Source organism: Cariama cristata, unplaced genomic scaffold, assembly GCF_000690535.1.
Source record: "Cariama cristata isolate BGI_N322 unplaced genomic scaffold, ASM69053v1 scaffold19924, whole genome shotgun sequence".
Lineage (NCBI taxonomy): Eukaryota > Metazoa > Chordata > Aves > Cariamiformes > Cariamidae > Cariama > Cariama cristata.
In genome coordinates, this window is record NW_009611470.1 from 222 (window position 1) to 13,205 (window position 12,984).

General features: G+C 38.4%; 1 protein-coding gene across 1 annotated transcript; it reads right to left on the bottom strand.

Moving 5' to 3' along the window:
• Positions 1-604: 604 nt before the first annotated feature.
• LOC104160206 (rab GTPase-activating protein 1-like) lies at positions 605-9,555 on the bottom strand (the record flags this gene model as incomplete). The annotated part of the gene is made up of 5 exons (XM_009698279.1): positions 9,353-9,555; positions 2,744-2,978; positions 1,984-2,188; positions 1,162-1,336; positions 605-810 (listed from the first exon to the last, which is right to left on the bottom strand). Coding segments are annotated over exons 1-5 (971 nt in total), but the record flags the coding sequence as incomplete, so codon positions are not given.
• Positions 9,556-12,984: the final 3,429 nt, after the last annotated feature.

The following is a 12,984-nucleotide window of genomic DNA, read 5'->3' on the forward strand; positions in this document are numbered from 1 at the left end:
AGTAGCAACGTGGGAACAAGTCAGAGATCTTGATCATCAAGCTCTCGACTGATGAAGAAGTAATAGCCCGGTACTAGATATTAAATGTGTTTTGGGACAAACAGATTTGGCTGAATATTTCTCTGGAGAGTAACTTATCTTTTTGGGATCAGCAAAATTATTTTTAAAAATTGAATTTTTCAGAGTTTCCAATTCTCTCTGCCTTCTTTCATGAGACTATTAAAAATATGCACTCTTATGCCTCCTCCAGTATTCACACAGTCTTGGTACCTTTGAAACCCTGGTCAAAAACGCACACAACTCTGGATATGAGAGCACAGTCACAATGATACATTTTCAGCTTCAGCAGCAATTCAGTTGAACACACCTTAAAATGCATTGCATAGAAAAGGGTTTAAAGACAAACGAAAAATACAAAACAGAAAAAGGACTTTGCAGGTAGCGCCAGGTTGAGTTCAACGACCAAGATGAAATAGTCCAGAGAGTCATCACTGTTTTACTTCCTAAAAACATCTATGTCTGGGATTCATTTAAATTAGAATAGGAAACCTTCAAAAAAGGGAATTTAAGGACCAGCTCAGACTCACACTCTCTATTCACTCACTTTCCAACAGACTCAGATGCTGTATGCACAGGAATGAAGAATCTATACCTGAAATAACCTTTCCCATCATCTTCTTTGATTTCCAGCGACACGGAGAAGGTGAAAATATCACTGTCTGGAGTCTGTGGAGTGGCAATGGCCGAGAGCGGAGTTTGTTTGGCAGAACGACGGAAGGCAGTGGCAAAGCTGTACAGTATTCGGCTCACCTGCATTTAGATGGCACCAAAGGAAGATCAGAAAGCTACAGACATACAGAATGCAGCAGTTGAAACCTCCCTGAATTTTCACTAAAGAATAGAATGAGAAGTAACTGTATGAAAATAATTCAGTTTTAGCATCTAATTAACTGGTTTTCTAGGCTTCTTAAAAGGATAAACTATTAAATGTGCATTCTTCTTTCATATGTGAGGTTTCTATAATTATTTTAACTTGGGGTAGAAAAAAAGCCGAAAGTGATGAATTACATTACTTCTAAATTGCCTGAAATATCTCAATTTCATTTCAGTAATAACATTTATGTGCACATAATTATCATTTGACAAAAAGATTCAACTTACAGCCTCTTGGATTTCACATCGGAAGACGTGAATCCTGAAGAGTTCTGCATTGTAGTGGCTTTCAGTGAAAGCAAAGCAATCACTTTCAGGGGTTCCATCATGCCCTCGTACACAGAAAAGGATTTTATAGATTGGATAATTTGCTATTTCTGTGTTTGTCTGAGGATCTAAAAGTCTGTTAAAAGAGAGAGAGAGAGGGAAAAAAAAACAAAGCTTGCACCTTCAGAAGAATTATTTCAGCCAGATATTAACTTGCAAGCTTTAACAATTTCATAGCTACTGGAGAAAGCACACCACAAAGAAACTAGCTCCTGACTGTCACTTGCTGCAAAGCTTGACCAGAATAATTATATTCAATTTAAATAAATTAAATAAACAGCATAAAAAAGTACAAGGCAACATACATTTCCACCAATAATTTCTCCACAGTTTTCAGGGCTCAGCCTTCAAAAAGCTACACTAATATGCTGCAGTGGATAGCCTCATGCCTGCTAAACCTCATGTATCAGTCGTCTTCCAGCCCTACAAACTACCTTCCAGGCTATTTCCAAAGTGTTCATCAATAACCACTCCCACTGTGGCTTTGGGGACACCTTGGATCATCATAGTATTTCATACTGATCCTTGGACATAAAATGTCTTTGGTAAACAAATTCAAAGCATCACTTTTCTCAAATCTCTTTAAACCCCACTTTTTCCACTGAACAAAATCCCAAGTTGCTCACGTCTCCTCCCAGGTAAACTGGTAGCTTGTTTCCGCGGCTAAAAGGAAGTAAGATTAAACGCACACAGTCACAGAATACACTTGAGTGAGCTTCATACCTCACTGTTCCTTCGGAGACATTAGGCACTGACAGAGTCACATCTAAAGAAATCTGGCACTGGCTTCGTAAGATGGACATCATTCTGAGGGCTTCCACTTCACTCCGGGGAGCATTCACAGAGGCACAGCCTAAGTAAGTGAGCTTGCTAAACACCACACTGTCCTCATCTGTTATAGGTGTAAAGGGGCTCAAATCCTCACAGTCTAGAGTGAGACAAAGTTGAACGCAAGACTCAAGACAAGGTATACACAAGTAAATAATTAGATTGACTCATCGCTAACTAAATGACAAAAGCAACGAAGAAACACACTACAGAAAGTCAGGTCAGGCCAAAATACTACAGGAAAACCCCACCTGAAAGTGAGTTACTGACAGCAGAGAGCAACTCAGCTATCCCAGCTCTACAACCAGTTCACTCAGAGGGCTTCTTTTAAATGTGAGAGTGCGCTGATTTTCATTACAGCAGTAAGATGCATAGACAAGCTAAACAGACTAATATTTTATACAGCCAGCCAAGTAAGCATAATATTTCTGCATACATCTCAAGGCTAGTCTAGCAAGTGTTTTCAGAAGAGAGGACAGTTCAGCGTATGTTAACTCTTGCATCACATAATCTGGCATTTACTGCACTAGGCGATTATAATGGGAGAAATGGGGAAAGGCTGGCAGACACGCTTGTACTTAAATTCTCCTTCCTTTCCCCACAAAAGGCTAGCTCACAAGATACCACCAGGCATTCCCCATTTTTTTTTCCTGACCTCCCTGGGATGGTTTCACTGGCAAATTCATTTCTGGTTTCTGGAGTCCTGCCACAGACACTGGGTTAATGGTAGAGGATGCTGAAGCTTCAAGGACAACAGGTTCTTCCCCATCTCCATCAGTTCTAATTTCTTCTCCATGGTCCCGGTCACTTGACTGATCTTCCATGGGTGGGTCCATCAGCACGTCTTCAAGCTCCCTCTGCAGCTGCTGTTCGCTTCCATTCCCCACAATCTAAGAGCCACAAACAAGAGTTGGGACACAAAAAAAGACTGTTCAAATGAAAAAAAAACAACAAAACCCCTTGGGCACAGGGTCATTCATACGGCTTTTTCTGCTAAACAAAGCAGCAGTTAACAAATTTAACCTAGTTACAACTGTAAACACAAAATGCAACATGCAAAGGCTCACCAGTACGGATTACGTCCTCCCTGCTTTAACAGATCAACAAGCTCAAAGCAGGAATTTTCTAGCACTGGAAAAAGTGAGACTACTTTCAAACTAGTCTTTAATCACCAACTACAAAGACTAGCTTATGACAGAAGAAACTTACAGATGTCCACAGTACAGTGGTCTATAATAATTCTCTGAACAGTACCAGAAAGGGTCAAATGTAATTAAATATGCTACATGGTTCATCAGTAAGACAGCAAGGTTTCACAGGAAGAGAAGAATCCAGAACAGGACTACGCCATCGTAAGGAGGAGAAGAGCTAGCATTGTTTTATTTTCCAACACTCATCTACAGTCTGACTTTGCACTCATTGAAGTCAACACGAAAGCATGAAGCAACCTAAACGGTGTGAAATTAGGTCCTAAGCTAGAAAGAGTATGAAGACATTAATTTCACGGAACTCTTAGATACAGTACTTTGTCCATTCCTCTGCAATTAATATGGAAGTGACTGATGCTTTACACAGTTTAGAAATTAAGCACAGAAATGGAGTTTACAGAAGTATTTTACCAGATGGCAGTCAGAGAAAGGTACTTAATTCCAACACTTCAGCTGCTGCTGGTTATTACTGTTGGGATCAAAACTCAATCCTATGAGCAGATATGCATTTCTATATCCTTATGTCTCTGTAAGCCTACTGACTTAAAATGCTACATGCAAGCTAATAAAATCCAAATTGTGCAACTACCCCAAGTTCTTAATAAAAGAGTAAATGAAATCTTATTTAAGAAAATTTTCTTTTTTTTAATCTGTAAAATAAGATAGTAAAGAAAGGAAGTGGTTAAAAATAGGAGGAAGAATACAGAGCAGACAGATATCTGCCCATAACACAATCTCAGAATTGAAGCAAATTCCATCTGCCTCAATAGCAGAAAATTAAATTATCTTGAAAGTATCTGAAGCAATGGCCAAGGTACTCCCATGTTAACAGCAAATAAATCAACCTGAAGTCCAGTTAAGATTGCTGAAATAACACTAGAACAGGTAATAGAACACCTTCATGCACACAGATGAGCCTTGCAATGAATTAAATATACTATGAGCAAAACATCAGATGTCACTTGAATATTTGTATGTGCATTTCCACCAGGCGTGTCTCAGGACTAATTACAGTGAGATTAGAGGTTTCTCAGATACATCAGAATCCTGACATACAGCCATTTCCATCACACCCTGAAAGACAAACTTCTCAGTACAGAGGGAAAAAGAACAAACACGAAGTTTACTTACTGTCTTCTCTTTCACACTCAGACCCGCAGTCTCCAAATAATTATCTGTTATCTGCAGCCTCTATCTATGTTGCATTAAAGGTGTAAATTGCATATTAGTTTTCTGGTGAAAAATTAGTATTTAATATACAAGAATATTAACAAAGAACAGAAATTTCTGACCTGGAACTATGCTAGAATACAGCATAATACAATTACTTTAAGAGAAGAAAAGTTCCAGATCCCTGTTCTTCAGAAGAAAGCAGGCAAAAAATAAAATTCACAGGTAGTGAAAAAAACAGTAAGCACACAAGATCCTAGAGGCAGGAGGGACATAAAAAAAGTAACAACCTAGTGATTGTTTTACTACAGTATCTAAACAACAACAACAAAATCTGCGAGATGTTTATGCTCTTGAAACTCATGCTCAAACAGAAATTAATTTTTTTTTATGGATTAAAATACATTCATGTGCTATCTGGAATTGTCTGCCAGGAGCAGGACAGAGTAACTGCCTTACTCAGCTGTACATCCACAGAGGTATCAGTAACCTGTAACTAGTTAGAGGAATCCACAGATTTGCATTTTCCCCCCAATAATTTTAGCATTCATTTGCATGATTCATCAAGGAAGCAATGAAAAATCTTGCACAAGCATGTGGTCAAAGACATAATCCTTTTAAGTATCAAGTTTATTATTCAGGTCTTTGCAGGCATTTGTCAGAAAGATGATGATGACGAAGACGCACCATGCTACTTTACTGTACAAAGTTTATATGTTTTGTAACAAAATATAATGAATAAATTATAACATCCTGCCAGACCCCTTAAAGCCTACATTAAAAAAAACTAAAGTAACTTCTAGTTTACAGAATCTGTTTTCTATGAAACCTGAAGTCAAAATTCATTCTGGCAAAAACCTGCATCTCATATGCTTTTGCACACAGTGATTAAATAGACTTCAGTTTGGGTTTGGGAAAGGAAGGTGAGGAATTTATAACCAGTGAAAATTAAATGTTGCAATAATATTAACATAAAATGCACATGAAAAGTGTTCTATTCCGTCAAGACTACAAGCCAAAAAAGTCTGAATGGCGGTCTGCTGTATTTGGCAAAATAAGCAGTATCAGTAACTTATATCTAGATACTGCCCTTTAAAACATGTTCTTGAAAATAAAAGTTCCTAAAAATAGTAGTGACAGGTAAAACACGTGTCCAAGTTGTTTACAGTGTGACAGGAAATAGGCACGTAAAAAGAAAAAAAACCGTCTCACAAATATTCTAAAACATCATCACCAAAATCTTCATTTAAAAAGTAATGTAAAAGAATCCACCCAAGAAAGCCTTCCTTCTCGGCCCAGACTACCCTGAAAAAAGAATTCTAAAAGACACAGTAAATATACTTTTGGACTGGAGGAGCTCTGCTGTTCTCACAGCCCTAACAGTCAAGTGCAACAAACCAGCTGCCCAAGAAATGAGGCCTAAAATACAAACTAATACTAACTTCACGTCAACCAAACTCTCTTATGCAACTGTATAAATTTAACACATCGTAGGAACAGTGCACATTAAGAGGTAAATGTGCTTGAAACTTTGCTGCAACCTAAAAAACCAGTAAGAGGCAGCGTGACAGAGTGCAGCAGAACCAAGGGCAGATGGGAAGAATAAGCAAGGTGTAACTAATAAATGCCTCACGTAGGTTTGCTTGAGATAGAGGAAAGAAACCATTTACCCTTATCATTTCTTTCTCCATTTCTCACAAAACTGAAAACTAACTTTACTTAACCTTTAAATAGGATGTAGTGAATTTCCTTTACGGCAACACAGGGGATTTATTAGAACTGTAGTTTATTCCCTTCTCCTGACGCATGTGCTGCTGGCCTCTCCTGTCATAGGTCTTGTATCACGTAGTTCAACAGCTCCTGTCCTACAGTGTGCTCCAGAAGCAAGGCTTTCGTAAATCCAGTTCAGTCTCACTGGCAGTGGGCAAAAGCAGACACAGAAACAATACTGGAAAGCAGAGACACCTAGCAAATTATATTTCTGGAAAACAATCACTGACAACCCCTTTTTAAATTGAACCACGTATTTCAGCATAGGCAAAAACCAAAGCGGCATTCATGAATTATCACCAACTGAAGAAAAATATGGTTCCTGATTGTATTCAGAAGAAATATTTCTCTGTCTGGACTTGAGAAAGAACAAAAATAAAAACGTGCACTAATTCAGTCCACAGCACTATTACTTAAAACCATAGCATATCAACAAATTCGAAGTGAGAGCCTCAGGTCTGATGTACAAATTTCACAGCCTGTCACACTCAGCAAACACAAGCCTAAACTTCCAGCGCCATCCTCCAACTGCTTTTCCAAAGAAACAGAACACCAGAAAGACACCTGTTCAAATATGAACCTGAACTTATTTTCTGCTTCTCTTAGTGGGCACATCAAAGCAAATGGGTTTTGACATATACAAACAAATTAACTCAGTTATAAGTACCAAAGCAATTGCTTCTCCTGGAAAAAACTCATCTAACTTGTTCCTATAAAATATATAACCTCAGTTCTCATGTTATACTGTTAATATTAATTTTCCATATACTACTTAAACACTTTTAGATATCACGGTGACAGTACTTTCAACATACCTCTGACAACCTTCACAATTCCACTTACCCATGCACACAATAAACAGTTTAATAATACAGTAAAACTGGCTCCTAAATGACTATTTGCAAGCTGGGAGAAAAAAAAAAAAAACAAACAGCAAGAACAAAGCCATATTCTATGGTAGTATGTCTCTTTTTTTGTAGGACAATATCAGAAGACAATTTCTGTCCCTAAGAACAGCTAAAAAGTCTTCCCATTTCCTTTGTTAAAAGTTTTCACCTCCTTAAGCAGAAGGAAGGAAGTCAAGAGGAAAACCCCTGTATGGGAGGATTTAGACTGTGCGCTGCTTATCTAAGGTATAACATTTCCATTAATCACTCAGACTGCAGCCAATAACCAAACAGCACATACTCTCAAACACCAGAACACTGAAAGGTTCAAGGTGAATCACTTTGTTCAAGCATTGTGCTCAGTCTTGGCACCAAATTCAAAAAGAAGCTTATCTTTAAGACCTGCAAAGCTCTGTGGCATTCAGTGCCAAACCAGGGAACAGCATAACTTTATTTTACAGTTGTGATGATCAGGAGGCAGCAGTGCTGATGTTGTTCTTTCCTCATCAAGAGAAACAACAGACCTGTAGCCAGCATTTTATAAACCACTTTGGAAGTAAACACATGAGGAAAATTGAAGAAGTAAGTTTCAGGAGTCAGTTTGAAATTGATTATGGATATTCTTCTCTGAAATATTTGCAAGTGTTATGAAGATGAATTTATAGACAATTCTCTTCAATCTCTCTGATTGCACGAAACAAGGTAAGAGTCTGTCATACAAACACTGCAGGACAGCCACAAGGCAATCGTTAGATCAGCAATACAAATCGCTCCCATGTGGAGCAAGAAGTGTTGCGGACTACAGCATTTCATGTTTCCAAATTTCTTTGGGAATAAACAGGATGGAACGGAAAATCTGGTTTGTCTGTGTCTGTCTCCTGGGGTCTCAGATAATGCATCTCAGCTCTGGGAGCTAATTACATACACCGCCACATAAGCATTCTCAAGGTAAGCACCACAATGGAGACTATTCTGAACTCTTATGCATTTATAGCTGCTGGTATTTGCAGTATCTAGAAAGACAAGTATGAGGTTACAGCCTTTCAGCAGGTTTCATAGATCACCAGGCTGATTGTTTTAAGAAAAATTCAAAATTTTTTAGACTATCCTATGATGCGAAGCAGCAAGCTTCCACAACAGCAATAAAATAAAAGCAAACATTTTTGCCAGACTAAGCAAAAGTAAGATCTTGAGACTCTTAACTAACATAATTAGCTTGAATTCCTACATAAAAGAAAATAGCCACTGTAATGGCATGTCTTGTCCAGGACTCAAAGGAAGGCAAGAAAAACAAAGCAAGCAGTTAGGAGGTAAAAGCAAGATGAGCAAAAGCATCAAGAAACGTTTGATAAAGTCTCTGTTACAACTGCTGCTAAGGAAAAGAGGAACACTCAGTCCAACAGGCAGAACACGTGATTTCTTATCATCTTTAAAGACATTATTTTGAAGACATAGATGTGACTGTAGACGTCAATCTCTTGCGATGGTGGAATATCTCTTTCCATCTCCCACAAAGAACACACTAGCTTGACTCAATCTAGGAAAGATCCAGTTTTCAACACATTAAAATGACAGAAGTTGGAGTGACCACCTTACTGGCGTCACTTTGCTTAAAGACTTCTGAAATACAAATCGGGATGAAAGATTTTAGGTAGCCAAAAAAAAAAAAAGAAAAAAAAAAAGGAGAGTGTGACAAGGGTCTCTTTTCAGAACAGCACTTTTAAAAGTGAGAAGATGTCAATGCCCTTCCAATTCACAGAAGCCTACCACATAGGCTTGCACTCTCAGATTCACGCCAAGTTGTTAGTGATAACTACACTTCTACATTTCTTAAAGAGAACATTTCACATTGGGGAAAACTTTAATATATGTTTGAATTAACAGATATAGTCAAATCAAGTATATGTTAATATTGCTTTCTATCTGAAAGCTGTGATAAAATCACAGTTCCAAGTTCTTGACAGTCAGTCTGTTTCATCCTAAGCACTTCATGAAGGATTCTGCAGAGTGGGAAAAAACCCACAGGTAGTGATGGAGAGAGCTGTTACTCAAAACCTAATTACCACCTCTGACATCAACAACAGTAATGCAGAAATTACTGGCAAATCGATTCTTGAATCGGTTCTCCCTTCTGTCAAGTTTTCCACAATAAAGAAGTTCCTCTTTAAGCTCTCTATGGTTAGTTTGACTTAGAAGCATAGGGAACAAACTCATGTTATTGATTCTTACCTTCAGTCCTGTTTTTTCATCATCACTACCATTATTTGTAGATGGTGTTTCATCCCCTTGCCTGGAAACCAAGACAAAATCTTCACTGTTAAGAGTGGATACCGAGTCTGAAGAGACACTGATTTTTCCAACAGAAGCCTTGTCATCCATGACTTAAAAAGGAAGTTCGATTCATGAATGAGATTAAATATGTTATAAACTCCTGAAAAACAAAAATCATAAAAATACTTATATAAAACTTCATGCTAAAATGCTCAAACGTTTCTTCTCAGAAACCTGCTGACTAGTTATAAAAAGTAACACATCTGACAGCATAACCAAGTTACAACTCTTCTGTCAGAGTACGCTCATGGTCCTGCTTTGACTTTGCTAAGAAGCACGCTACTCAGAGCATTGGTTTCCATAGGTCACCAAAGTGAAGTTAATAAATCTTTTTCTAGCATTTCACGACTATGTCAGGCACCATTTTATACACATAGCACAAAACAGGCCCTTGGAACACACACTACACCTGCTGACAAAGGACCCGTATTAAGGCCAGAACTACAAAGTCCTTTTACTTTCTTCAGATAATCTGTCTGCCGTCACCTATGTTCATGCAAAAACTACTTTTGTAGCTATCGCTGTATGCTGCAGTCACATTCTCTTCCCCTAAAACAAGAGTTAGATCTAACTCTTGATATTTTGCGGTAAGGATGCTCTAAAACCTTGGGACATACAGCATTTTATGAATCTGTGCTGAATCTTCTGTACCGTAAGGAACAATAAAAGACAAGACTTCCAAGAAGCAGGAAGAACAGCGTGGGCTGGATCAGTACTGAGAATCAGAGCCAACGGAGCATTTTAAAAAGCTGGAACTGGCACTGAGAGGCATTTGAAGAAAGGAACAAAAGGTGAAGTTCAGCTGCACACCTTGAACTCTACAGCACAGATTCTCAGAATCCATGGCTCAAAACAGACTGCCGTGATAAAAATGGGTGATTAAATTTCCCAGAAACCCAAATATACCCTTATCACAATGGCTCAGGTCTTTATGCACTCCCAAGCATGACCAAACCCAAGTGCTTTTTCAGCCTCAAGTTTTGCCCTCCATTTGGTGGAGCACTGTCGAGCACTGTCCCAACCTGGCTTCCAACAGAGCAGCCAAACAATGGAGAAACCTGGCATATCCACAAGCACAGCTCATTGCATTCCTTGCTGAACCAAGAACAATGCACCCAAAATAGCAAAGCCTGCTTTTATTTCTATCAATACCCTTCTCTCCACAGCCACCAATATGATGTGAAATCTGCCAGGAGGACAATAATTTTTTTTCCCCCTCTGGGTTATTTTTAACCTGATTACTTTACCAATCGAGTTGCTTCCATGTTTCACTGGACAACTGAAGCAGTGGGTAAGAGGAAGAACAGATGTGGGTTGTTCATGAATAACAACAGACCTATCATCATCAGGCTTAATTTTCACAAGCATGTAAGGTATTTAGATAACCTTTTCAAAAATATTTTAAGATCCACTGGCTTTCAATGAGAATTACTGGCTGAGAAATTGAGATATTTTGAGAAGTTTTACTCACTGTGTGTGTCTACCTGGTACTACTCGCGTATGTCTTAAAGGCAGGGCAGAGTTCTCATTTTTAAAGATACTTTTGTTTAAAGAATTCATATTAAAACATTTCTATAGGAGTTCCCTATTGCACCATCTATATATCAGACAGATCATCTGAAAATCACTAAATCAAATATATCAAAACACAGAATAAAAATAAGCTTCAAACACTTAATATCCCTTTGGCTTTACTGTTTTCATTCAACAGTGCAAACTCATCTGCCGCACTAAGACACTATGAGTAGAAGAGTGGGCTTTGATCACAAGCAGCTGTAAAGATCATCTAGGCAAGGATCAATTCAGCAATTTGTTTTGGTATAGTGCGTCTGCCTTGAAGTGTTAATTCCATCTATTTCCAAAGTCTTTCAATCTGACACCTTTCACTAACGTTAACTTAAGCATGCTGTTCTTTTGCATACTCCTTTTTTTAGCAGCGTGGTGTAAACAGAGACCACACTTGATCCTGGAGCACAGCTGGCTTAGCCTAACCCCTACAGTAGTTTCACAATACAGAATTGCAACAGCAGAAGGTCCCGATTAGCCCAACTTTGCCAACCTTACATTGAGCAAAACTGTTACTGAAATTACACAAGATAAGAGAGCACAGGAAAGGGGACAATGTAGTAGACTACGGCAAGAAGCTTTTTTTCATTAGTGATGTATCAGAAGGGAGGGCTCAATTACCCAGCTGTGCTGGAATCAGCCACAGAGGTTCATCAGATTAATGCTCAAATAGCCGAGGTGCAAAACCACCATCTTAAAACACAGAAAATGCTAAAATATTGCCTGAAGTTAACGAAAACTTCCATATCCCCATACTTTGCTTTGCATGCATTTTATTTCCTCTGTTCCTTGCTATCACTTGCAGATTACCGCACCGATCATTTTACCTGAATCAGAAAGCCCACAATGGCAGAACCAACAACAGAAAGCCTACAAGCTCATTAAAATACGGGCCAGCCTACAAGGGCACACATCAAAGACCAGCGGAGCAATTAAGTGTGGCAGGCTTATGACTCCTCTGGAATCAAAAAGCAAGAACAAACAACAGCGGTGACAGTGCTCTTTAATAATACCTGCAACTTGTCTAAGAGCTGAAGCTTTCTCTTCTCACAATTTAGAGAGGTAGGAGAAAAGACCCCAGCCAAGTGCAGATCTCAAGTTTTAATGTTTCTCAGAAGCAGTCAATGTCTCATCCCCTACAAGGAAAGAGACTTTAGTTTGTTTCAACATAAATAAAGTATGACCTTTTGAATTCAGCATAGTTTAGTTCCTGACATAAAACCACACCACAATAATGTAGTATTTGCCTGAAGGTGTCTTTACACCTCTTAGTTAGACACTCTGTCTCCCGTAAACGCATACTAAGAGGCAAATTTTTAACAACTTATTTCTTTGCTCACCTGTGTAATTAAATGGGTATCCTGGCCTCTCCTCACACAAAAGACCATTAGAAAAAGCTGCAAAATGAGAAAGTCAACAGGGGTGGCTCTTGGGTCACTGCTTTCAGTTTTACTTAAAATTCTAATTCTAAATGCAATTCACCCTCACTGCTGTTGTTATAAAATGCTACAATGCGAGTCCAAGAATCAAACTATCTTTTTAAAAAATGTTTTTCTTTATCTTTAAAGCAACCAAACAACATCAGCAACCTACCTTACTCTCTCTATTCAAGATAACGTGCAAAGGAACAGCAAAGACACCATCGACCATGCTAAAAATCTCAAACAACTGGAAAACAAGCCCAACAAAGTTCAAGATTAGTTACAGAGATTATTAAAATATTTATCCTTTACTTTCCTATCCTCTCCCAAGTATTTGGCACCTGACCTGCAACTTGTGATCAAAATTTTCCTCCTAAGTACTGCCAGAATGAATTTGAAAAAGCTCAAAGCAAACAGTATATAAAAAAAGAAAACCAGAAAACCTTCCATTTTACATTACTGTAAGAGAGTGAGGCTTGAATGCCACCTTGAGACATGCACAACAGGTGAAGCAAGGCACCCGTAACTATGGCTGGTTTCACT